The following is a 27,958-nucleotide window of genomic DNA, read 5'->3' on the forward strand; positions in this document are numbered from 1 at the left end:
CATTATGCGTTTATTGAAGTGCATTTTGCATTTTACATTTTGTATTCTCCATTTAAATACCCTGTACTCGCTGTGGGCATTCAAAAGGTAGCTCGAAGTTGTGTCTGCGTAGGTAACATGGGAAGGGTTTCGTGTTAATATCTGAAATATATTTTCTGTCACCTATATGAAAGCTGTTTCCAAGGAGAATAGATATAGATAAAGAACGGATTTTTGGTACGCATATATTTAAAAATAAATTTTTTTTTGAATGAAGTTAAAAGCTTTTTCCTCGAAGATAACATATGGATATAGCACAAATCTTTGGTATGCACATATCTAAGTTTACCATCTTTAAGTTTCGAAAATTTCAGAATAATCGCATAATAAACATATGAGTTATTTAATAATAAATTTCAATAATATTGTTTAAGCTCTAATACCAGGGCTGTAGGACGATTAATCGATTGTATCGACAGATATATCGATAGGTTGATCGATGCTTCAAACAGTTGTTAAACACATTTATGAAGAGAACTTCAGATCTTGACAAAGGTTATTGTTAATGCCTTGTTATATTTGTAGTTGCAGGGTAACAGCTCGTCGAGCACACCCGCACATTATCAATTTTTCAATTTCTGTTTGTGAAATACGAATAAAAAAGCTGGAAAAAATACGCATTGCAAATGCCAAAGCTTATTAATATTTCAGCAGCTCAAAGCAGCAGCAGCAGCAGCTCAAAGCCTGGACAGCACATCATTATCAAGGCTTTATTGGCATATTGAGTGGCAGGCAAAGGGGGCGTGGCGGGGTCATTTCAAATGGCAGACGCATTAAGCATGAAGAATACTCTCTACGCCAGGCAACACTGCAGGCACTTGACCCAAACGCAAAGGGATAAAGCAAGTGCTGCAGCACGTTGTCCGACCGATGCTCACCTGAGCGTGTCCTTAGCCCGACAGTTATTAATATTGAATCAATCAAAGCTTAACCGGAAAAACCCCACCATCTGAGCACTCGCTTACCCGCTCTCCAACACTTACTTGCTCTATTTCAGTTTTGCGCGATGAATTTCGACTGGAACCGCAAAACACTCGGGTGGCCCAGGGCGAGGTGGCGCTGATGGAATGCGGTGCACCGCGTGGCTCACCAGAACCGCAAATCTCCTGGCGCAAGAACGGACAAACTCTGAATCTGAGCGGCGGCGGCGGCGGTGGCGGCAACAAGCGCATCCGCATCGTCGATGGCGGCAATCTGGCCATACAGGATGCCCGTCAGTCGGACGACGGACGGTATCAGTGTGTGGTCAAGAATGTGGTGGGCACACGGGAATCGGCCACCGCCTTTCTCAAGGTGCACGGTAAGTTTAAACCCCATTAATCTCCGCCTCAACGCTGACTTTCCTTCTCTTTCTGCAGTGCGTCCTTTTCTGATACGCGGTCCACAGAATCAGACGGCTGTCGTAGGCAGCTCGGTTGTATTTCAGTGTCGCATTGGCGGCGATCCTCTGCCGGATGTCCTGTGGCGACGCACCGCCTCCGGCGGCAACATGCCTTTGCGTAAGTATCTATATAAATATATCTTTATAGCATATAGTTAGTTAATTAAGCGGAAGTGCCCGTCGGTCATTTTGTTAGTTTGAAATTTAAGCTTTTTGTTTACCATATTTGCATGCCCCATCCCCCTAATGAGGGGGGGCGGGGGAAGGGGTGGCAGCAAAAGCTAGTGGCAAACGTCACAACAAAAAAAATTGTTGGTTTTATGCGGTTGCTTTGGCCTTTGGCCTGTGGCTTTTCATGTTTGCACTGACGGCATTTGCTGAGCTACACTGAGAGAAACGAAGCAAGCGAGGCATCTGAAAGAGATAGCGAGCTGCTAAGAATTGGAGCTGATCAAGATCATGGAGAATCTACCGATTTCTTCCTCAGTTAATTTGAATAAGAGCTGTTGTGCTGGATCCTATGTCTCAAGCTTAGGAACAATCACATATACACAGTTTTCTTTTAATAATAATAGTTCTTGAGCTGGTTCATAGAATTAAATTTTATGAATAAGGCTTCTAGCATCGCTTCTCTCTTAATGCCAACAATTTGGATTGAATTAAAATAGAAAATCCGATTCAACTTCTTCAAAAGATACTTCCGATATCCCATATTCCATAGGAATTATATTCGATCAGTAGCTGAGACTATTTCTAATTAACCTTAGAAAGAGTGTAGAGGCTTTTCTCTTGGATTTTGGATTAAACAAGAAAACCGACTCCAACGTCTTTCTAAGATGTACAAAACGCTATTCCATATTCCATAGGTATAGTATTCCATCAGAAGCTCAATCAATTTTTATTTACATTGTTTCGCTTCTCTCTTCATGCCAATAATTTGAATTTAAATAAACTATAAAGTCCGTTGCAATATCTTTTTAAGATCCACACAACGATATTCCATATTCTATAGGAACAATCTTCCATCAGTAGCTGAGTCCATCCATTATTATCCTAGAAAATAATGTGAAGGCTTCTCTCATCGCTTCTCTCTTTATGCCAACCATTTTTAATTAAATTAAACTAGAAAAGGTGCACACAATGATATTCCATATTCCAGGGGAACGATCTCTCTCTGCAACAGATCTGTTCAATTTCAGCCCCATTTGTCTCTTCTTCAGAGCTTTTTCAAAATTTCTCTCAGTGTAATAAACACCTAGTACAGTGACAGTCCGTTAGTTGTTGTTGCTAGTGTGATTGTGCTTGTGGGCGATGGCAACGCACACCAGCCCGCCCTCCCCCCTCACCGCACAGTCCGCACTGTGTGTAAACACAACTGTAACTTTTAATTCCGTTAATTGCCAATCTCTGTTGGTAGCAATCAACAATTTTGCTTGCACAACACTCGACTGTTGCAATGTTGTCCTTCAGACGGGACAGGACGCACCCCCAAAGAGTGCAACCAACCAGCCAAGGGGAGTGTGTCCAGCGGGGAGATAGTGGGAAAATGCTCAGCACACACACACACACACATCCCCAGCCCCAGCCCCCTCTCAGCTAGCTAGTTACGCTTCTTTAAACTGCCCTACGCAGCCAAAAGCCGTAAAAGAAAATACGGTAAAAACACATTCCGTCAGCTAACGGGACTTCAAGGTGGCTCAGCTCTTTGGGGGGCGGGGCTAAACTTTTGTTAAGCAAACAATTGGCACAGTGGCCACTGAAGGAGCAGCAACAACAACAACAACATTTCAGACCTATTTCGCAGTCAGGCAACCAACCAAAAAGAAAGCAAAGCTCTCTTTTAATGCCCTTGCGTAGGGTATTTTAGCTAAGTAACCAGCTACGTAGGGTATTTTAGCTAAGTAACCAACTACGTATTTTATTCTGTTCTAAATAATATTCTGAAGCTGTTTCCAATTTTCTTTTGCTAGAAGAGAGTACAGTGGCTTTTCTCTTGGATTTTGGATTTAGCTAGAAAATAGACTCCAACTTCTTTCTAAGATGCACACAACGATATTCCATATTTCATAGGAATAATATTCCCTGAGAAGTCAATTTTTATTTTCCTTTTTTCGCTTTTCTCTTGCCCAAAAGCAATTTAGAGTATCATAACTCTATCATAAACTGGGATCAATTGGATGAAAATTAAATTCCACCCGAATATTCCATCCAAAATCGTTCGGTGCTGAAATCAAGGGTTAGGGCATTTCAGCTTCGGCTTGCCGAGCATCTACTTTCTCTTGTTATTCGTCTGCTGGTGCTTGCTGTTGTCCTCTATCTTTTATTGTAAGACACGACCACAAAAGCTGGCTCAATGTGTGTAACAACCTCCTTGCTTTGCCCCCTACCCCTGATGTTGCAGCACTCGTCTTGGCTTGGCTTTGCTGCGGTTGTTTGAACTGCTCGGCAGCGCCGTCTTGGCCATTTTTACGCTACTTGAACTACTAACGAAGTTGAAGAAGACAGCGTCTGATGACGTTGGAGTTAGTTGCTCGTTTTTGGCTTGAACTCACATGGCACCACCGCCTGCCTCTTCTACTCTACCTACTCCACTTACAGGTCGTGTGCACATACTTGAGGACCGCAGTCTGAAGCTGGACGACGTCACGCTCGAGGACATGGGCGAGTACAGCTGTGAGGCGGACAATGCGGTCGGCTCAATTACGGCCACGGGCATACTCACTGTGCACGGTAAGTTAATTGATCAACCCCCACTCGATTCCTAAAAACTAAACTCCTAACTCGAATCCGCTATTCACACAGCACCACCCAAATTCATTACACGACCCAAGAACCAGCTGGTGGAGATCGGCGATGAGGTGCTCTTCGAGTGCCAGGCCAGCGGTCATCCGCGTCCCACATTGTACTGGTCCGTCGAGGGCAACAGCTCCCTGCTGCTGCCGGGCTATCGGGATGGCCGACTGGAGGTCACCCTTACCCCGGAGGGTCGTTCGGTGTTGTCGATTGCGCGCTTTGCTCGCGAAGACTCCGGCAAGGTGGTCGTCTGCAATGCCCTGAATGCCGTCGGCAGCGTCAGCAGCCGTACTGTGGTCAATGTGGACACACAGTTCGAGTTGCCGCCGCCCATTATCGAACAGGGTCCGGTGAATCAGACGCTGCCGGTGAAGTCAATTGTAGTGCTGCCCTGCCGTACGCTGGGCACACCGGTGCCCCAGATATCCTGGTATCTGGATGGCATACCCATCGATGTGCAGGAGCACGAGCGTCGCAATTTATCCGATGCCGGCACGCTGACCATTTCGGATTTGCAGCGACACGAGGATGAGGGCCTGTACACATGTGTGGCCAGCAATCGCAATGGCAAATCCTCATGGAGCGGCTATTTGCGCCTGGACACGCCCACCAATCCGAACATCAAATTCTATCGCGCCGCGGAATTGTCCACGTATCCGGGCCCACCAGGCAAGCCACAGCTGGTGGAGAAGGGCGAGGACTCGGTTACGCTAAGCTGGACGCGCAGCAACAAGGTGGGCGCCTCCAGTCTGGTCGGTTACGTGGTCGAGATGTTTGGCAAAAATGAGACGGACGGCTGGTTAGCCGTGGGCACACGCATACAGAATACCACGTACACCCAGCTGGGACTGGTGCCGGGCGTGAACTACTTCTTTCTGATACGCGCCGAGAACTCGCACGGCTTGTCCCTGCCCAGTCCCATGTCGGAGCCCATAGCTGTGGGCACGGTAAGTCAAGAGGAGTCAGGGAGAGAGAATTTCCACTCTAAAACTAGCTAACTTTTCCTGCCCTTCCATCTGCACAGCGTTATTTCAATAGCGGCCTGGATCTGAGCGAGGCACGCGCCAGCCTGTTGTCCGGCGATGTTGTGGAGCTGACCAATGCCAGCGTTGTGGACTCCACCAGTATGAAGCTCACTTGGCAGGTTTGTAGCTAACCAACCAACCGACCGACCCCAGCCCAACTGCAGCGCAGTCTAACCCCCCGCTTCGTTTACACATGCAGATCATCAATGGCAAATATGTCGAGGGCTTCTACATCTATGCGCGCCAGCTACCAAATCCCATAACAAATATGGTAACAGCCAATACGAATCCATTGCTGGCCTCCAACTCTGCCTCCGCCTCCGCGTCCGCCTCGGCTTTGATTTCGACAAAACCAAATATTGCCGCTGCCGGCAAACGTGATGCAATGGATGCCCAGCAGCAGGAACAGCAGACCCAGAGCCAAATCCAATCCTCGTATGCCAACAAATATCGCATGCTAACCATATTGAACGGCGGCGGCGCCTCGTCCTGTACGCTGACAGGACTCCAGCAGTATACGCTCTATGAATTTTTCATTGTGCCATTTTACAAATCCGTCGAGGGCAAACCTTCAAATTCGCGCCTGGCGCGCACCCTCGAAGATGGTGAGTATTCCATATCCTTTGCTTCTTTGATGTATTATTTATGTGGAGCCAAGTAGGCAAATATGCAGTTGTCTATTGCCCGCCCGGCGCCTAATGAACCGGCTAAATCGCAGCGAAATCTAACAAACCATATAAATGCCTACACAACCAACCAACCAACCAACCAACCCCCAGCAACAACCCTCCGCAGCGGGGGGTTGTTCTGTCGACTCTTCCATCTGACAAATGCAGCAGCGGCAACAGCTGGGCTAAGGGTTGGGGGGCTGTTCGCATTGCAACAATAACCTCTAATACAATAAAAGGATATGTGCGCGAAACGGAAACTGCGTCACATAAATGCCGGGCCATGCCAGGCCAGGCCAGGCCAGGCCAGGTCCTGAGCCTTAACCGAGCCTTATCCCAAGCTGGCATCAGCTGCTATGCGGGTCCCATAATCGCATATAATTGAGGGTCGCACAAAAAACAAAAAGGAAAAAAAAACAGCGAAAATTTTGCTCTGGGGTGTCAACGACTACTCAATACTCGTTCAGAGTTCAATAACAGCTTGATGCAGGGTGTTCGACAAGAGATCAATAAGAGTTTATAGACTTCTTCGATTTGCCAGACCTGAAAATATTTTTGGATTGAAACGTGGAAGAGCTTATCAGAAGTTTTTTATTCTTCAGCTCGAAGGCTGTGGAAGAATTGAGTTATTCCGATTTGCATAACAATTATTGATTACCTTTTAGAGGAGCTTATCAGTAATCTTCATTCCATAAGTCTAGCGGAAGATATAGATATCTTCCGATTTGCCTCGTATCCTGTCCCTGTATCTGTAAAGTATGTCTTTGGTTTACCCACACAATTTGTTAGCCCTATTCTCCCTTATCGGGACACAAAACCAATATACCCTTTCTATCACTTTGTGAACGAGTATGGAAACTGGCAAAAGGTTGGGGTTCCCTTTTGGATATGGCAAATAAAAAGTATGTCAATCATTGAACACTGCAAAAAGCGAATCATGCGTGTGCAAAGCCTGTGGAATGCGAACTAAAAGGAATAAAAAGCGGTGCAAGAGGAATATCAAGCAGCAGGATAACGCGGCAAGCACGTAGGCTCAGGTTCCAGCACACACTGCTGACGAGCGAGAGTAACTCATCCGTGTGTGTGTGTGTGTGTGTGTTGAGTGTGTTGAATACTTGATGTGGCGATTTACATGTGTCGCATGTGGCAGACAGGTGAAAGGATTCGCTCAATGACTCGACATACGCCTAAGGAATGTGCCCAGAAGCTAAACTTGTAATTATTTGTGTAGGGAGGGACGTGAAAATATTTTAAAAATAGAAGAGCTAGGATATTCCGCGTCGGTTCGCAATAATAAAGTCTGTCGTTGAAAGGAAGGGTAAACGTTTGGAATAGAGGCTAAACACAAGAAATGGAATAAATTATGTCGATTTCAGGCTAGAGACTTGGGACTGGGCAAGGAACTTACGACTCTAGTAATATCAAATGGTAGAAATGCCTAAGTAAGACCATACACAAAAGTGGGGACACTTTAGGTGTAGCTTGAGAAAGAAAGAAGAAGAGAAGAGCATATGCTAATGGAGACTGAAATAACTAAAGAAGTTATAGGAAACTTAGGATCAAGTGCAATAGTTCTTAAAGGTGATCCGTCTTTTGGTTGGAACCAGATCCTGACCGAGCCAGGACTGAAGAGAACTCATTATGGTCTACAAATTGTTTATATTTTATCTGAGATATATAAATATAATTGCCTTTTCACAAGATATTTATCAAATCGAGTAGCTTTAGGCATTCATAGGTATACAATAGATCTTAAAGGTCTATTACCCAAGTCCCATATCACCATAATGTGCACGCTTTAACAGTTTGGCGATTTTAAGCGAATCAACGAATTAGCTTGACATTTGGCATAAGTCTGCTCTGCGTTTTACGAAAGTCTATTCTCGGTTATATTCCTAACTTTAACTTTCATTTTTCTGTTGAGGGAATTCTTGTGCGTTTGCAAGTCAGTGCTGTTGGCTTTCCTAAACTTCTACAACACATATGTTTTTTCTCCTCTCGGTTTTTTAAATCTTTGATTGCCTAGCTTAAATAAAACTCACACAAGTTCGGCATATCTAAGCGAAAACTTGGCGTATTACCGACTTGTTCGTAAGCTTCACTGTGGCTAAGACACATATTCTCTGATAAGACTGTCTAAAATTTCAGCTCAACTTTTTGCAATCACGCACTTTCTCTCCTCCTTTCCCCCTTTCCTTTCTCTTTCTGCAAAGTCGCCAAACTCAACAGGCGAAACTTTGCAGACAGGTTTATCACTTCATTTTATCACCGAAAAAACTTCAAAGAAGTGCGGCAAAAAGTGAACAATTCTCAATGAGGCGACTTTTTACAAAATAATTAAATACAAGAAAGAGAAATGAGAGCAAACGATAGAAAGAGAGAGAGAGGGGGCAGCAGAGTTGCAACCAGGGCCAGTGTTGCCAACCGTTGCTATAGAAAATTAGCTGAATGCAGTGTTAAAAATAGCTCTAACTAATTTAATTGCTAAAACCTGTCATAAAAAATTAAAAAAAAATAGCTAAATCATTTTAGTATATCCACCAATTACGGCCACTTCTGAAAATAGCCAAATTTGGCTATAATATAGCTATACAGACATCACAGGACCGGGCTTTGGGAATGTCATGGATGGCAAACGTTGAATGAGAGTTGGTTTATAGAAGGAGGGCGTGGCGTGGGAGGTGGCGGAGACACAGTGCCGCAAATAAGTCAACAGACGCTGCTGCTGCTGCTGCAATATGAAATGCACAAACGTCGCGCCTTGGCACCAAAGCGCCCTCTGTCTGCCCGAAAGTGCGTCTCGTGGGTTTGGGTCGCTCTTTGTCCCTGTTTTGGGGGTAAGTCGGTGCTGCATGCCGCGGATCTGCGGCGTCTGCTCCGCAAATCAAAACTCATTTCGTATGCATCACATTTCCACTTGTGACTTTTTGTTGACAACAACAACAAGAAGAACAGCAGCAAAAACTCAAAGAAATTGCCAACGCAATTGTGTAAAGATAAACAACAATTATTGCTGCTAGGTATATGAAGAGAAGCCCCTCACGCCCTCACTCATAAAGCCTCCCTCCTGGCAAAGTGTTGCAGTGCCTTGCAATGCAAATTTGATGCGCGTTTGTTAGTCCTCCTCGCACAGGATTAGGTTAGGGGTTCGGGGCAAGCAGAACGGGGGCAAATGAAAATCCACACAGGAAGCATTTGGCACAGGTCCTTCAGCAAAAACGGAACTGGGCAAATAAAGGATGCAGCTACAAAAATAGCTAAGGCGTGCAAAGAAATGTGCAAGTGTCTGAAGGCGTCTAGTGAATGCTCTGCAATTGTTTAAAAATGGAAGAGATATTGAAGAAATGGATACAAAAATGATCCAGTCAAGTTTTAAATAAGAAGAAAATATAAACAGATACTTTTGAAGCTAAACTAAAATGTGAAACAGGAAAGCCAGCTAATTAAATATTTAAAAATCGAAAGTTGGCCAAAAACAGCATCAAAGAGCGCAATTTAATTTAAAAAAAATTTTTTACTTGGCTTTCTTGGCAGATATTTTAAATATACTCGAAATTGGATGAGAATAATGGATTTAATAGAAAAACTTTAGCACACTGATATTAAAGTGCTGTAAAGAATGATACTTATGACTTTAGAACATTGCCCAACACTTGTTGAACTAAATTTTCCTAAAAAGGTAGCACTTAGTTCGGTCGAGTAAGACCTTATTTGAGTTAAGGATAGAAAATCGTGTCATCTCATTGCATCATTCGACTGACAGATCAGCCACTTAGTCCTTTGGTTAATACACAGCTCTACTTGGTGGCAAATGGGTATAAACATCAACGGGAAACCGTCATTTCAATTGCAATTTTCCAATTGGTTTGTCAAATGTGACGTGCAACACTTTTTCTACAATTGCCCTGAGGTCGTATATGCCACACAATGGCAGCTACGTGTTAAGCGCGTCATCAGACACGGCTAAAAAAATAAAAGAAAATCTGAAATATATAAGAAAAGAAAAGAAAAGAAAGAGAAAAAACCGCCCTCTCCGCCATAGACAAAAAGCCTGACAAGCACTTTAGCATGTCGCAGAACAACAACAACAACAGCAGCAGCAGCAGGAAAAGAAACAAAGCCAAAATGAAAATAAAAGAGGAATCGCAGCAGCACACGCTCCTAAGTACACCTAGGCTAACCCTATATATATATATATACCCAGAAGAGACAGGCACCTATTTAGAGATGTTGTTGCTGTTGTTGTTTCGCATTCGCACGTGTGTTTATTTAAAGAAATTGCTTCAACCGTCGCCAGACACACAGTCAGAGATCTGCTCGGTTAGTTAGCGGCAGCTGCTGGGGGTAGGATGCGGTAGGGTGTAGGTAAATGCCGGCGACAGCAGGAAATAAATAAACAAATGAAGATGAGCTTTTGAAGTGTGGCAACGTGAGGTGCCGTGATGAATGCAACCACTTCATATGCGCGTCTCGCTCCTAAAAATACTCCGTCCCCAATGGCGGGTGCTGGACGCTACCCGGAACTGTGCCCGAAACCCGACTGCTGCTCAACAGCTAACCCACTAAATGGCAATTAATTAGAGCAGCCGCCAGCAGGCGCGGCTCATTAGAGCGCGCCGCCAGCAGCTGGCGCCACAATCAAAAACGCATTTCCAGCCGAAACCCCAAGAAAACCCTGGAAAATCCATCCTAACTCATCTTTTGCATATATCTTTGTTTGTTTTATTTTTTAGTTCCCAATGAGGCGCCTTTTGGCATGGAGGCCATTCTGCTAAACGCCTCCGCGGTCTTTTTGAAGTGGAAGGCACCCGAACTTAAGGAGGAGCATGGTATGCATATTCCCCACCTCCCACTTAACCCATTTTCCCACTCATTAACCCCTGACTTTAACCCTTGTGCAGGTCTTTTGCTTTACTATCACGTTATTGTGCGCGGCATCGATACGGCTCACAATTTCTCGCGCATATTGACCAATGTGACAATTGATGCAGCCTCGCCCACGCTCGTTTTGGCCAATCTTACGGAGGGCGTCATGTATACGGTGGGCGTGGCAGCGGGCAATAATGCTGGCATTGGACCCTACTGTGTGCCGGCCACACTGCGTCTGGATCCGATTACCAAGCGGCTAGATCCGTTTATCAATCAGCGGTAAGTAGAAGATTTTTGTAAAACTACAGTGAAGCCTCACTATCGAAGATTTACAGAATATTTTAAGTTGTATATTGTGAAATCTTAAAGAAAATAGTTTGTAGAAGTGAAAATACTATTTGCTTAAAGATAGTTGTTTTATTATGAAATAAAACAAGATTTGGACTTCGAAGCTGAAGAAATATTTATAAAATACTTTATAGAGATGTTATTTATAGTGGAGTTCCACTGTATAGTTTGAAATTGCATAATCAAGGCTCACAATATTGCGCAAGGAACTTTATGGAACATTTTCTTAGAATACGTAGACTTTAGTTATAAAGAGGCTTTACTGTTTACTCAAATAACAAAATATATATAAATATTTAAAAGAGCTTTCTTATAAGACAGATTAGCATTTTTAAGCTTAAAAAGTCGTTTGATAAAGTGACATTTCACTGTATGCGAAATATATCGATTGAAATCCCAATTGCAAACAAGAAATGCTTTGGCACAGCCAACTTAACAAGCACATTCTACACTTTACCGTTGCCAGATCGTTTAGATTTTCCGTAAATTAACCAGATCTTGTTTTAATTAATTTATTTGATTTCCGTTTATCTTGTCTCTGCAGCTATCCCATCAATCAGGATCATGTGAACGATGTGCTGACACAGCCCTGGTTCATAATACTCCTGGGCGCCATACTGGCCATCATGATGTTATCCTTTGGCGCGATGGTCTTTGTGAAGCGCAAGCACATGATGATGAAACAGTCCGCGCTGAATACCATGCGAGGTGAGTACCCGAAATAACCAACTCTCTTCTTTTTTTTCTGCCCCGCCACATCCGAGCTGCATCCGTTGCGTTCAGCTGGTGGCGCTTCCTTCCTAGCTAGAATTTTTGCACACACACACACACACACACATACAGATTTACATTTGCATGTATAAATAACGCTAATTTTCCATTGTTAGCGCCACATGCACACACACACACAACAAAATAGGTGCGAATAAATATTTTAGCAGGGAGCACAGCACAAATTTTCATCCCGGGCACATAATAGAAATTAACATTTTGCACGTCACGTTCTATGCTCGGGAGTAAACCGCCTCCTCCTGCTCCTCCCCTGCCCCTCTTCAGCTGCAATTATGCATTTAGTTTTGTGTGCATTATTAACCAACAAGTTGTGTGTGTGCGTGCGTGTGTGTGTGGCGTGTGGTGTGTCCCTGGCAATGTTCAACACTTGCAGTTGGAGGCACAGCTTGTGGTCTAATTGAAATTAGCAGCATTACGAGAAACCAAATCGGGTAAGGGACTTGTGGGTGGAAGGGGGGGGGGGGAGGGAGGCGTAGGGCGTTTAGCCTGTAAACTGCCGCATGTGGCACTGATGTTTAGGCTTTCGGTTTAGCTGGTTGCACAGTAAACGCTGCTCGTTGGCTTGTGGCACGACGCAATGAACAGGGCATAGGCAAATTAAACTCGTGTGCGTGCAAATAGTATTCGATTTCGGTCTAAAGATGTGAATGGATATTGAAAATTAGGAAATGTCACTGAAGTGACTACTACTGCTAACTACTACTACTACCTTCTACTCCTACCAACTACTACTACCAACTACTACTACCTTTTTGTACCACCAAATACTACTACTACCTCCTACTAATTCTATCCAGTTTATATGTTACTAATTCTACTACTATCCACTATATCTTCTACTACTTCTTTTACTTCTACTACCACTACTACTACTACTATCCACTATACCTACTACTACTTCTACTTCTACTACCACTACTACTACTACTATTACTACTACTACTACTGATTTGACTACTTCTTCTACTACTACTACTGCTTCTGCCTACTACTAATTTTCCTACTACTGCTACTACTACCACTTCTATCAACTACTACTTCTACTAACACTACTACTAGTACTACTATTGCTACAACTACTTCTACTTCTACTACTATTGAATGTTTATATTAAGGCGCTTTCAATGCCCCTAGTCGAACGACTCGTTACCTTTATCTTTTTCCTTTTTGCTTTTGAACATACGCCAACATCTGCTAGTTGGCACATTTAATAGTCATAAAAGGTGCTTAAAATATATTTTTAAAGCGCTTAAAAAAGTCAGCTCTATGCAAACTTTGAGCGAAAGCGTATTAAGAACAAGTCCGCAAAGCCCGCATGTTGACTATTATTTTCAATTTCTATAGTTTACAAAATAGTTAGCGATGTTTTTTTCACTTTTATTTTTGTGTTCATGCTCGAAAGTGTAGACAACAACATTGCTTTTCAACTTTGGCATTGTTCAACAAGCCGCGGCTAACCGACATTTTAAAACGAGCGCGGAAAAAAGGCGACAAGTGGGCGAAAAAGAGGTGCAAAAAAGTGCATTGCATATTCATGGGCGCCAGTTGCACATAAACTAAGCAGCAAAAAGCGCAAAGCTTTTCATGCAGTTCACCTGAACAGCCATAGACAATAAAAACGCGCCCAGCCCCGCCTCGCGACGGCAACAAGCGCCATAAAATACTCGCTTGATGCGCAGTTATAACCCGGGGACAGTTTAATTGGTGCATTTTTTATGCAATAATTTTTTGTTGCTCGAAAGTATGCAACACATTTTTGCGCAAGCGACGGGCGCCAACTGGAAAATTGACAATAATTTATTTGATTTTTCACTGTGTGTGTGTGTGAGTGTGTGTCGGTGACAATAGGGGAAATTGCGCATACGCCCCCTTGACCCCTGGCATAATATTATTTTAATGCGCTGAATTTATAGCACTGCAGCGCGCAGCATTGAAATCCCATAAGCTAACCAAAATCACTTTCGCCGCAATTTCGCCAACTCTTTTTTTCAAAGGTTTACAATAAAAATTTAAATATGTTGAAAAATTCAATTCAATTCAATCAGTATCAAAAGTAAATGAAATTTCCTAAAATATTTAGAAAAGTGTTTGCTTTTGCAGCGAAATTGTTTTTGGGAACAACCCAAAGACTGCGATGGCCTTTGTTTTATATTTTTATGTCTTTTTGTTAATTTCCGGCTACAATTTATTTGGTTGCCAATTTGTTGCAAAACATTTAATTGCTCTATCTCTCACACTCTCTTGTCTCTCTCTCTTTCTCCCTCTCTCTCTCACACTGTCTCTGGTTTCTCTCACCTGCAGGCAATCACACGAGCGACGTGCTCAAAATGCCGAGTCTGTCGACGCGCAATGGCAACGGCTACTGGCTGGATGCCTCCACCGGCGGCATGGTGTGGCGCACCTCGCCCAGCGGCGACACCCTCGACATGCAGAAGGATCACATTGCCGACTATGCGCCCGTTTGCGGTGCAAGTGGTGCAAGCTCTGGCGGCGCCACCGGCAGCAGCAGCAGCGGCGGCGGCAATGGCAACGGCAACGGCAGCGGCGGCATCGATGATATTCATGGACACGCTGGCGAACGCAATCATCAGCGGTAAGTTTTTTTTTATTTTATACAGTTAGGTAGCCGGAAAATGCCGGGGCAAAGGGGAAAAAAATGAAACTGGGGACCCACTCAAAGCGAGGACGACAATAAAAATTCACCAAACTGTGAAATTGCATTTTTCTGGCGCGTCGCAAAAATGTTTTCGGCAACTTTCTTTTTTTTTTGAGAGAGATTTTTGTTTTCGTTTGGCAACGGCGCCGGGCAGCAAAATCAAGTTAGAAATGGAGATGTTGCCGCGCTATTTATGTTGATTTTTGCAGCAGCCAGTGGACAGTTCCCGGCGGCGACCAGCTCCCGGTGGACAGACAGCTCACATAGTAGTTTTCAGCTCCCCCGTTGGCACAAATGTAATTATCGGGGTGTCGGGTAGTAGTTGGGCTACCTTTCCATTTGTCTAGCTTTAAATTGGACAGCTTTAAGCTTGCCCTTGCTGCCAAATGTAGCAAACTTTTCAGGGGGGAAGTGTCTGGCATATGTGCTAAGCCTGCGTGAAAGTTGTCATTTGATGAAATATTTAACGCATTCGTATAAAATGAGCCATAAAACACATTATTGTTTACTTGTTATGGCAAATGTGTAAGTCTTTGTTGCAGGCAGCCCTGCAGCATTCGGACTTAGTTTATATGTTTATGCGAACTAGGCTTTCAATTCAACTATGTTGCGCGAACTTCACACAGCTGCTTTATTTTGCCGCAGAAAGTTTTTAAATTGCAACCAACTGATTTGGAGCTCTTTACCATATAGGAATGAAAAAAGAGTATTTAAAGCAAAAACTATTTCAATCTCCATATTAAGAATCGCAGACGTGTAAAATATTTGTCCTGTTGCTTTTTGCTTTTAATAAAACCTCGTACCTTGAGCCAGCCGAACAAATATTTTATAAATGGAAAGGTTGCCAAAACCAGCTTCAAAAACTATTTCCTGACTCTTTTTCTTTCGATTTTTATATAAAAAGAAAGGTTTCTCATATTTTAAATTTCCAAATAAAATATTCAGGAAAAAACAGAGAAAAGGCCCACATATTTATAAGACTTTGAAATTGTTTATAGTAAATAGTTTATTTAAATATATTTAGTCGCATTTATCACAAACAGGATATTACAAATTCGTCACAACCTGCTCCAGTTGCATTAAATTTTTTTATGGCGCCGACAGCTTTATTTTGTGCAAAACATTTTGGAGTACAGCCCGAAATATGTTTTCCATGTTGTTTGAATTTATTTATTTCTAAATGTTTTTTTTTTTTGTTTTGTTACATTTCGCATAATTCATTTATGTTTCGTCCGTGGAATGGTTAATCAAAGCTGGCAACATAATATGCAACACAGCAATTGCAGGCGCGGCTAATTTATTTGTCTGGCAATCAGAAGGCATAAAATAATTGTTTGCGTTTTGTAGATGTTGTTGAATTTGGGGAAAAACGTTTGCGCTATTTCGCCAAAATGGTCAAAAATCGTAATTGTTATTTATTTGTGGCAAATTTTGTGCTGGCCACAAATTACGCATAGCAGAGGTCACAGATTTAATCCAATTAAATAATTGATGCACAAGGAAGCACATCAAAAGCACACACAATTTTATAAATGTTTAAAGAGTTTTAGTTGGGCAAATGCTTCATAATAATTCCCCTCGAATTGGCCAAACAGCAAAAATCACAGCTGTCTGCCAAATTGCAATTAAATGCCAATCAAGCGTAAAAAGCTGAAGTGTGCCATCCAGCAAAAAAAAAAACAGCCCAGCAACAGCAAGTAGCATATATCAATAAAAATAAAAGCAGCAGGAAATGAAATAAATATAAATTTAAATAAATTTCGATTTATCCATAATTTAAATGCAATTTTCCGTGCGACTACTGTGCGCATAAATTTCTGCCCGACATAATTAAAATTATTTTCGCACACTTAATTAGTCATTAAAAACACAAATTGAAAATGTGCGCAATTTAACGCAAAAATTAATAATGATTGCAACAAAATTGTGCGAGCGAGCGAAATGTTCAGCAACAATAACAATAACAATTGTAATAACAATAACAATTTAAAAGTAATCACAATATAATGAGTGTCATATGTGCGAAAATAAAAATGTGAGAGTGAAAAAAAGAAGCAGCATTCGTTATGAGCTGGCGTCACTTTTAATGCTATATTAGCAGTCAGTTTAAAGATAGTTTAATACCCTTTTACTTAGAATTTCAAGAAGAATGATAATATCTAGAAATATGTATTTAGGCAACAATTTCATAATGCAAAACTTGTGAAGCAAAAGAGTAGGGAAAAAACTTATACTCTAGTTAAATATTTAAAAGCTTTTCTATAAAACTAAACCTAAGCCTGACGAACTAGTTCTTATTATAATCAAAAAGGCGAAATCTTTGACCAATTCTGCACATCATTCTAGCCAGGTGGCAACGCTCGCTGGGACTGGGGTCACCTTTACTGCAATTTAAGCAGTCAGTAAAATATGTCAGCTACGATTAAGATAGTTAAATAACCTTTTTACATAGAATTTCAAGGGAAATAATAATATCTAGAAATATATATATATGTAGACAGACTTTCATCTATGTGGGGCAAAGTTTAGGCAACAATTTCGTAATGAGAAGGTTGTGAAGAGCAAATGGAAAGAAAAAAGTTAATCATTAGTAAAATATATATACATATATAAAGCCAAACATATTTTTAGATAACTAAGCCTTAGCGCCTGACGAACTAATTCCAAATATAATTAAAAACTGTGGCATCTCTGACCACAGCATTTCAGCCTGGTGGCAACGCCTGCTGGAACTGTAGCGAGTTATTCCAGCGAGTGATATTCACTCGTCGCTTAGCGCAAAACACTTTCAATTAGAATTCAAAATTTTGGCATTTTCATACACCCAATTATTCAACTCCACGTTTTTGTAAACCCAATTCGCTGGAATTAAACACAATTCTTCACAGCTTGGTCAAACTGCGTTCCATTTAAACTACTTACAGTCAGCTATTTTTTTTTTTTTAAACATAGTTTCCACTGATATTTATCTCTCACCCCAGCTGGCCCCCCTTTAGTGCGGTACAAAGGACTCATTCAGTGCAGACATTTCCCTTCGCCAAATGAAAACTCATTAAGGGCATTAAAAGCGTATTTTGAAATGCACGCACCGGAGTTTTTTCACGTCGACTGCGCCATGGCGACTCCATCAATACGCCGTATATACATACATACATATTTTAGTCAGCTTTTAGCTGGTTTCGCTTTATTTTTTTTTTCGCTTTCCCTCCGGCTGCTTTTTAATCCGCTTTCAGTATTTAAATACGAAAATAATGTTAAAAATTTTGTATTTGAGGGTGAATATTTCGCTTCTTTTCCATACCCTGTAATTAAATGAAAGGTAGGAGTGGGTAGCTTAGGTGCTGAGTGTCTGAACTTATAGGAATATATACTTTTTATTTTTTTTTGGCATTAACAATTGAGTATAGTTCGAAATATTTATTTGTCTGTCCAACTGGCGATCTTAATGAATAGACCATTCATATCAGGGTCTCAGGAACTATAAGGACTAGACCCCTGAAATTTGGTATCTGGCTGCTTAAATTCAAATAATTTTCGATTTACAAAAAATTTAGTTAAAAAAAAAACTCCAAATTATAATATTGAGATATAGTCTTGATTTGTATATTATATAGAGCTTGAAATCTCATTATTTTAACCTAAAAACTGCATAGAAAACACTGAGCTGGAAAAGTATATGCCTTTAAGGCATTCATAACTTGCCTACAGGGTATATGCAGAGCAATCATCTAGCACTTATTCTCATCAATTCCTGCTTAATTTTCAGATAATTAACATTTAAATGAAACACAATATGTATTAGGAAGCATTACACATATTAACTGAGTATCTCCTTGTCGATCACTTTTAGCTTTAGCTTTTTTTCTTTACTTTTTGCCCCTGCTTATTTATCTGAGTGCGTGAGTCGCGTTCAAAGTGGAGTCAGTTGGAGCTGGTGATAAGTATTATCGCTGCTTAGAGCCGGGTCCATTTGCACAACATTAGTTGGGTTAACAGGCAGCTGGGAGGAGGCGGAAGGGCGGGGGGCAGTTGGGCGCTCAGGTGTGAATATGTAAAATGTTAAATCCGAAATAAATTCAATTTTTACACATGAGCACGCGTCGCTGCATGAACGCTGCTCGTGGATCTGGTTCCGGGCGCAGGCGAAATGCAAATTTCCGCTCCGACTGCAGACCGCACGCCATAAATTCCCAGCCAAGCAGCGACCGCGCACTGCCCGCCGCCCAAAATATCATACGAACCGACAAATTTATAACCGAAAAATGTTTTCCCTGCTGCCACTTCAGGCCCCTTCCACAATCCTTTCGTACGTTTTGGGCGTGGGAATATTGTAATAAACGAGGACGGCAATAAATGTTTTTCCCCTTTTGTTTTTATCTCTTCATTTGCAGCTACGTGGGCGAGTACTCCAATATACCCACCGACTACGCGGAGGTGTCCAGCTTTGGCAAGGCGCCCAGCGAGTATGGACGCCACGGCAATGCCTCACCCGCGCCCTATGCCACCTCGGCCATACTCAATCCCGGCCAGCAGCAGCAGCTGCAGCAACAGCAGCCGCGTTATCAGCAGCGTCCAGGCCCAGCTGGGCTGCCCGGCTCCTATGGCATGCAGCGACCCATGCATCCGCATTACCAGCCACAGCAGCAGCTGCAGCAGCAGCAGCCACACTCCAGCGCGAACATATACCAGCAAATGTCCACCACCGGCGAGATCTATCCCAGCAATACGGCCGGCGCGCGCTCCGTCTATTCGGATCAGTATTATTATCCCAAGGACAAGCACATGCATATGCACATCACGGAAAATAAGCTCAGCAACTGCCACACCTATGAGGCGGCGCCCAATGGCGGCCATCAGCAGCAGCAGCAACAGCAGCAGCAGCAGCAGCTGGCATCGACTGGCGGCGGCAACTCGACCCAATTTGCAAGCGTGCGGCGACAGCAGCTGCCACATGGTTGCAGCATTGGACGGGACAGTGCGCGCTTTAAGGTGCTCAACGCCGGCCCGGCTCAGGCTCTGGATCAGACGCTGGCCAAGAGCCATCAGCAGAATCTGCTTGACTTGGATGGCTCCTCCTTCTGTTACAATGGCTTGGCGGACTCTGGCTGCGGCGGCTCACCCTCGCCCATGGCCATGCTCATGTCGCACGAGGATGAGCACGCGCTTTATCACACGGCCGACGGCGATCTGGATGACATGGAGCGTCTCTATGTCAAGGTCGATGATCAGCAGCAACCGGTCTCGCAGCAGCAGCAACAGTTGCTGCCCTTGGTGCCGCACTCGCAGCCACATCAGCAGCCGCTCGAGCCGCAATCCTGGCGTGCTCAAGGCACACGCGGCGGCCGCAAGACGCACGCCGAGGAGCCGCTGGCCAAGGAGGCCAGCGAGCTGATCTATGCGCCCGGCAGCGTGGCCAGCGAGCGCAGTTTGCTGAGCAACTCCGGCAGCGGCAGCAGCAATCAGCAGCCTTGCCACAATGTCTGACCCCAGCTGGGTCAGCTGTCGGCCCAGACGCAGGCGCAGGAGCAGCTATATGCGCGGGAGGTGCGCGAGCTGCTCGCTTGGTGCGAGCGCTTCAACAACGGCAGCGCAGAGAACTTTGAGTAAGCGAATAACTGGGCGCATACAGCTTGCGCTGACTGTTGACAGTGCTTTCAAGTTGAGTTCAGGCGAGTCAGTTAACCGAAAGGCATAGAATCCACAGAATTAAATAGAGAGAAGTATAGAAAGCCAAGTGAAAGCTTTCAGTTGAGCTTTAAAACTTGAGATAAAGCTTACTTAAGGCTCTCATTCGCTTGCCTTGACTTGTTTTTCATCAAATGTGAGTTATAGAAAAGTAAGAACAGAGCAAGTAGCTTGAACTTTAAAAGCGTTTGGTAAGAAAAACAGTCTTCGGAGCATAGTACTTTTTAAAAAACTGAGCATTGAGAAAGCTTCTTAAAAAGCATAAGAATATGCGCATTTATATGCTCGAAAGTTCGTTTAAGCTTCAATGAGCTTTTAAGTTTACGGCTCTGCCTTTTAGCTGTAGTGCTCAAATTTAAGCGATCTTAGCTGCATTCAGTCAATGCAATTAAGCTTGCTTAAAGCTGTACTTCTCCCTTAAAGCTCTTTAACAAATTGCACTTAATACCTGTTAAGTGAGCTCGACTTATGCGTGATGCTCTACTGCGAATTTGATGCGTATTTGGTTTATGATTCATGTGTATTGTTATAACTAAATTTCTCGGATGTTTTTTAATGCCCATCCTAAGTGCATTTGTCACTAATGCTGTGACTAAGACTGAGAGCATTTGTGAGTTAAGTTAATAATTTTAAAAAGGGAAGGAACGCAAGAGAATTACTCTTAAAGGTTTCGTTCTTCAACTACTCATAATGAAGCTGAGTTGACTGTTGACCAATCCAAGCAGCGATTGGCTCTATGCTAGTGATAGACTAACTACCCACACATCCTATCTGTCTCCCTCCCTCGCTCTCTATCTAGCTCTCCCTCTCTCTCTGCTTTACTGCGCAGCTTAGGCTTAGTTTTAGCTATAGATGATTGTAAATGTTAAAGAAACGTATGATAAGTTCCTCCAAGTATGCGGGCAGCTAAAGCCGGCGCTTAAAGTTATACTAATTGGTTAGTTAGATTGTTATTAAACAGCTTAATCAATAACTAAATATAATAAATTATGTAAAACTATTTGGTAATTGTATATAATGTATTAAGCTAGACATATACGAAATTTCAATTGTATTCGAATATGCAAGTAGACAACTATGAATAACAAGTGAATCAAATTGTGCATATAGTAATTTAAATATCATTATAGCAGAGCCCTTTATTTAGTTGTTAGACAAATACATATATATAAAATATAACATATAACTATATATACAACTACTTATGTAATTAGTGCGTAATTACCACCAGGCATATATAACAAAACTCCTTCAATTTAATGGCTAAACACAATTTGTAATTCCCACTTACTTTCTAGCTGCCGCACTAATGAACTGTACTTTGGCATAAGGCAGACAATTAGATATGCATTTACATATACATATGTGACTGCCAGCCCCATACCATATACATATATACACACACACATACATATATATATTCAAGCATATAGCATGAAACATAAAATATTAAATGCATATATTATAAAATATTCGTATGTATGTTGTTTATCAATTAGAAAATACTGAAATTAAGTGTATGTCTATGTGTAATTATTGATATTGAATACGCGTATTTACAATGTAGCAATTAAAATGCAAATAAAAATGCCATAATTATGAAATTCAAACACAAAACAATCGTATCGCATATTTATTCCATAATTGTTTGCATTGCAAAGTGAACTAAAGTCAATACAACCGCTGCAAATGGCGTTTTTTTTGGTAAACGTAATGAAAACATTATTAATGCTCTCTAATAAACATCTGTTCATAAATCAATTTTAGTTCTTATAGATCGAGTCAATACCTAATGGTGTGCAGCTGAAAATTGGAAGAAATAGGCGCGATTATATTTTATTTTGCGCAAGAAAGTAGGCAACATTATTTTACATTTTCAATTGAGCTACGTTAAAAATGCGGTCAATGCTCATGATAGCAAGAAAGTTGCTAGGTTCTTTCTGAGAAATAGCTACATTAAATTTAATATTTGAAAATCAAGACACTTCTATGCGGCTGATGAATTTACTAAGCGATGACATTTTATTTTTAGCGCATAAAAGTAGGCAACACATGTTTTAAGTACAAAATTTATATAGTTAGCATTGCTTCTAGATCCCTTTGTTTAATATGTATATATTATTCTACAAACAAGAACTGCGCTACCTATAATTGGCGGCTATAGCTAGTTACATATATGTGAGGGAAATTTAACTCTTAGGACTGACAGCTATATCAACTAAGGTAACAAAATTAGACAATAGCCCGTAGTGGAAGGATTTACTTATAAATTAAAGTAAATGGATCTGCATATTACATAAGAGAATATATATAGGCATCTTATAGGTATTAAAGATAGCTCCTAAGACATTCTTCGCATTTTAACCCTAGAAATCCAAATTCCAGAGAAAAAGGTTACCAGCTCTTCTGTCAGCTACAGCATCATCTCGCTGGTCGATTTAAGATCTTAAAACCCTTAAAATCAGTTTATTAATCTTATTCAACTTCATTGGGCATTCAATTTAGCCTTTTAGCCTTTTAATTTAAAGATATTTTGGACAAAAACTTTATCAGCGCACAAAAATAGGCAACACAAACTTATATTTTAAAATACTTTTCCCCAAACAATCGCTCAGGTGTAGAACTAATTGAAAAGTCACCACGCGCCACGTTTAACAGCTACCCATGCAACAGCTACCCCCATTTAGCGCTCCCCGCTTTGAATCTAGTTTCAACAAAGCAACTCGTTTTTAATTAGCTGCAAAAACCCAAATTATGCATATACCCAGATTCAATGTGCGTGTGTGTGTGTGTGTGTGTGACCGCGCCCATTTTAACTACAAAATAATTACGTGCTAGGCAATTAATTGCCAAGGGGTTAGAGTACCACACACAAAAAAAACTCACGTGCGCCATGTGGCAACATCCGGCAGCCATTTGTTACAAATCGACAGCCACTTCCGGTGCGCGTATGTATGCCCTGTTCGGGGGGCAAGTGGCAAATGCGAGCATACCAACATTTGTTATGAGCGGTTTGTTGTAACATGCCGGAAAAATAAAAAGGAAAATGCATTACAAAATGTGCTTAATGCAAATTTAATCACTGTATGACAGATGGGCCAGGGGGGATGCTTACAATTGCATATGTTGTCTATGGTATTAGAGAACTCTGTTGTAAATATGATTACTAGAGAATTACAGCATAAAATGGTATTATGCCCTATAAATAAATAAACAGCATTTATACAAGTACAAGTGTACATGTGCACAGTGGAAATCGCACAAATGTTTTGTTTCGAATAAAAATATATATAATAATATATGATGAATAAATAAATATATAAATTACAAAAATAAAATAAAAGTAAGTAAAATACAAAATTTGGTTAATATTTCCGTTCAACGTGTTTTAAAAAATTTAATATAGTGGTTCACAATTAAAAACAATTCGAACAGCACAAATAGTCCGATTAACACATAGACAATCGTAAAATGATTTGTTATAAATAAATAAACAAGAAATTATTAACAAAAATTTATTCAAAATAAAAATGAATTTAAAGAAAACGAAAATATACGATAAATAAATACACATATAAATTTTATATATATATAACAAAAACAAAAACACAATAAATATAAATATTGATAATTTAATTATTTTTAAAATAAAATGAAATTAAGCATAATAATTGGTTAGCCGTAAAAATGTAATAAAAACTTAGAAGCAATTTTTTTACAATTAAGAAAAAATGCCAGATGAACAACATAAATTCTCCGTTAAACACATATTCGCATATTCTCTTTATGCTCGCATAATGCACTTGTTAAAAATTTGCGCAATTTCTGCCTCATTTTAAGCTGGAGGAGAATCGATTTTTTTTTTATGCCATGGCACTTGCTGGCAATCAATTATGTAGAAAATGTTGCCAGTTCATAAAAGTTGCTGTCATTAATATGTAAACAATCGCAGCAATTGTTTTGAAAGTGCCTTCCAGGCCCAGAGACAACAACATTATGATGCCGCTACCCGCCTGTTGCCTGTTGCCTGCTTACAATGTGACTCTGCTGCTGCTGCTGCTGCTGGTCCTGGTGCTGGTTGGTCCTGGCTGCTGGCGAGCATAAAAACAACACATAATCATTTTATTAGCAGCAAGGCGAAACGGCGGACGCAGTGAAGCGGAGGCAAAGGATTCGGGCGGATTGTTCATCCTGTTGCCATTCGTTCGAAATGACTGAGCAACTGTGCGGAGTACGTGTTGGCCATGTTTCACTTGTTGTTGTTATTGTTGTTGTTGTTAACGCCACTTGAGTTAACATGTTGCACCAGAGATCCCATCATGTGTCAAGTGTGATGTTAATGTGTGTGTGTGCGCGTGTGTGTGCGTGTGTGACTCGGCCAGCACGTGGAAGTTTTCTCGTTAGCGAAACTAATTATCCGTTGTCGCTGTCAGCAAAATAACCTTAAACGGTAGGTGACAGCCGCACGCAGCTCTCTGTATATGTGTGTGTGTTAGTTGTGTGTGGAGCACTTGAAGTAGAGTTCATGTGCATAGCCTCGTGTATGTGTGTTTGTGAGTGTACGGGTGACAAGACCCACACTGACCGCCATTTACTGCCACAAGAGCTTCATCAGGCGTGGTAAAGAACCAATTCTAAGAGCTATAACATGTATAATGCAGATTTAATCCTAGCTTTGCCAATGAGGAATCAAAGGATTTATAAAAAAGAAACCAATTTCTTAATCAGACAACAGCAAACAATTAAAAAGTGTTGTACCAATTTAAATTTGTTATAATATTAAATCATTTTCTTTAGTATCTTAACGTGGCTGAGAGTAAGGGGCTTTGCATGCTTAACATACATCTATATACATCATACAACAAACATAACATCATACACCTAAAGACCCTTAAATTCTATCTCCCGTAAATACTGCTACTCGTGTTTTTGAAAATCATTTGAATATGTTTGATATTTTCCAAGGCCCTGAAATAAACTGTCGAAGAGCAGCTGAAGCATACACTATCAAGACATAGGTCAAAATTTCCCACCCCATAGCTCGCTAAAATATCATCAGATTTGCATGAGGTTTGGGTCTTTGTTTGACATCTAAAGCTGGCAAAATTATTCGTGGGCAAAATTCATGTGAAAATTGTACCCTCAAATATCCTACTCCCCTACTCAACCGATTTTCATAAGGCTTGGCTTTTATTTTCAATTATTTCGATAGATAAGGATATCAGTATATGGTATTTCTGCCTTCTGATTTCAAAGTATTTCAAATGCTTATTTTCTTAATTCTGTATTTATTTTTTTTATTCTATAAACCTTAACAATGTTTAAGTCCCGGAAACGGCTCTTCAGACAAGTCCACAATATTGAACTTCCCATTACAATTGAATAGACGCCAGAATTTATGCGCGCAGCTCAGCTCATAGAAATGCAATCAACGTAAATGTCATTGGCCCGAGCCTGTTAAGAAGTAGCTGTGGGGCTGACTAAAAAGTCATTGGGCCAACCTGTGCGCAGGTGGGGCAAATAGGAAAGAAAAAAAAACAACGTCAGCAAATGGGAAAACTGTTTAAGTAAATTAACAATTCATTGCATGAAAAGTTTTGAAATTTTGTTGGCGCACATAGGAAACAGAACTCACTGCGCTGGACGCCCCATTGACAAGGCAGTTTTATTGTTAGAAAAAAAAGAAGAAAAACGAGAGCTGAAAAGTGAGTCAAACAAACAAAAACACAAACAAACAAAAACACAAACGGAAGCTGGCAAACAAGCGGAAGGCTCTGCCACTCAACTAATGGCAGCATAATGCGTTTATTGTGGAATCACGAGCACAACAACAGCCACAGCAGCAACAGACAGTCGCAGATGTGCGACCAGTTAGTCGCCGGGAAAAGCCCAGGGAAAGCCCCGCAGTGCCACACACACCCCCAAAAGCAAGCGAAGGGCGGAGCGCGCGCGATAACCGAGCGCAAATGTCAACGCAAAAGTCAATCAGTGCGAGGTGGGGCAGGGCGGGGGCATTGAGGGTCGCAGACTGAAACTTAATAGAACCGTGTGCGATGCCGCCTCCTCCCCCCCCTGCGAAAAACACGCACGCACTTTTCAATGGGGCAGCAGACAGGCGGCAGACAGCGCCGCATTCAAAATCAATTCAATTGAAATACATTTTTTTCATTCATTCTTTATTTTTGTTGCAGCTTTTGGGAATTGGGAGACCTTCAACCTCTTACCCCAGAGAACAATGGCCCCAACTGCCGTGTCGCTGGTTTTTGTTTGCTGCTTGAAAAGTGCCCAATGAAAATTGCCGAAAAACTGTTCATTTTCATTTTCATTTTGAGTGGCGGAAATGAATGATTTCCGCCTGCAGCCGCAGCCGCAGCCGCTAATGAGACGTAATGTGACGTCCATGACTGGCCCGCATAGACCGGAGCTCTACATAAGTAGAGCTGCCAACTGGTAGCTCTTCTGCTGTCTCATGCTTCTCCCCGCCTACACGCCTGCCTTCACCCAAATTAATTGCCAATGCCCGTCATGTCGTTTGTCAAAAGTTGTTGCATACTTAGCGGCGCGATGACAGACCAAATGAGTGGCAGCCACTTTGTGGCAGAGCCTCAACTTCGCCAGATACTTATAGCTCATTAAACAGGCGCCGGTCGAAAGTGCAAGTCACGCCACGCCCATAAACTGCCAATCGGCTGACAGACAAAATTTTGAAAACGTTAAACATTTAATAAGTCACATAATGAGGCGTAACAGAAAAAGATTTCAAAAATTCTCTTGTAGGTTACTGTACTAAACAGAAGGAACCCTTCCATGCGATTCTCATGAATTCTAGTAACCCCTGTTATTTTCAAACAATAAGTTTTTCGGGTGTTTATTTTCGTCTGTGTATATAATGTGAATTTATTTATACATATCTGTAGATATGTGGATATATATGTATATATTTATATACATATGTATCTATGTATGTATGTATTTATGTGTGCATGTATATGCGTGTGCATGTGTATGTGTATGTTACATGTATGATGCATGATCACTTATAATACACGCAGTCTAATTTGTTCGCGCTCAGCTGCAAACCACAAATAAGTTATTTTAACCCTTGCCTTTCTACGCGATTCTCATAAATTCAAGTAAGCTCTACTGCTTTTCATGCAATAGCTACCAGTGTTTTTTTTTGTGTTTATTTTCGTGAGTGAATATAAGTGAATAATTTGTGTGCATATGTATATATGAATGTATGTGTATGTATTTATGTATGTATATATGTGTGTATGTATGTGTGTATGTGTGTATACATGCATTTATGTATTTATGTATGTATATATGTATGTATGTATGTATGTATGTATGTATGTTTGCATGTATGTATGCAAGTGTGTATATGTGTATGTATGTATGTATAAATGTATGAATGTATGCATTTTTGATGGACCATCTATTATAATGCACGCAGGGTAAGTTTCCGCTCAGCTGCAAATTCATTTCAACTGTTGTCCCTCTATGAGATTCACATAAAGTGAGCAATTCTAATATTCTTGCATTAAATATAAGTGTTCATTATTGTGTGTTTATCTACTCTGTAACAATAAGAGTGAATAGATTTTTGTTCATATGTAAGTATGTAGTTATATATACATGCATTTTTTTTTTATTTTAAGTAAAACTTACAAGATTTTAAGGTGTTTTTTATTAATAAGTT

General features: G+C 41.3%; 1 protein-coding gene and 1 long non-coding RNA gene across 3 annotated transcripts in view; both read left to right on the forward strand.

Moving 5' to 3' along the window:
* Nucleotides 1–20,709, forward strand: part of robo2 (roundabout 2) — a 56,232-nt gene extending 35,523 nt beyond the window's left edge. The window contains exons 4-14 of the mRNA XM_064681365.1: nucleotides 1,037–1,339; nucleotides 1,398–1,538; nucleotides 4,019–4,150; nucleotides 4,223–5,160; nucleotides 5,238–5,357; nucleotides 5,438–5,843; nucleotides 10,640–10,735; nucleotides 10,808–11,054; nucleotides 11,668–11,831; nucleotides 14,217–14,508; nucleotides 18,963–20,709. Of these exons, the coding sequence (XP_064537435.1) occupies nucleotides 1,037–1,339; nucleotides 1,398–1,538; nucleotides 4,019–4,150; nucleotides 4,223–5,160; nucleotides 5,238–5,357; nucleotides 5,438–5,843; nucleotides 10,640–10,735; nucleotides 10,808–11,054; nucleotides 11,668–11,831; nucleotides 14,217–14,508; nucleotides 18,963–20,055 (3,932 nt within the window). The 3' untranslated portion in view covers nucleotides 20,056–20,709. The remainder of the gene's footprint in view (nucleotides 1–1,036; nucleotides 1,340–1,397; nucleotides 1,539–4,018; nucleotides 4,151–4,222; nucleotides 5,161–5,237; nucleotides 5,358–5,437; nucleotides 5,844–10,639; nucleotides 10,736–10,807; nucleotides 11,055–11,667; nucleotides 11,832–14,216; nucleotides 14,509–18,962) is intronic.
* Nucleotides 20,710–25,572: 4,863 nt separating this feature from the next.
* On the forward strand, nucleotides 25,573–26,428 carry LOC135427766 (uncharacterized). 2 transcript variants are annotated; one of them, XR_010436131.1, is made up of 2 exons: nucleotides 25,573–25,823; nucleotides 25,878–26,428. It is a non-coding gene; the product is annotated as an uncharacterized LOC135427766 (long non-coding RNA). The 2 variants fall into 2 exon arrangements; XR_010436132.1 differs by having other exon boundaries at nucleotides 25,573–25,817.
* The last annotated feature ends 1,530 nt before the right edge of the window (nucleotides 26,429–27,958 follow it).

This window comes from Drosophila montana, unplaced genomic scaffold (genome assembly GCF_035044405.1).
Source record: "Drosophila montana isolate Dmon_TW-CO22-7 unplaced genomic scaffold, ASM3504440v1 contig_2326_1, whole genome shotgun sequence".
NCBI lineage: Eukaryota > Metazoa > Arthropoda > Insecta > Diptera > Drosophilidae > Drosophila > Drosophila montana.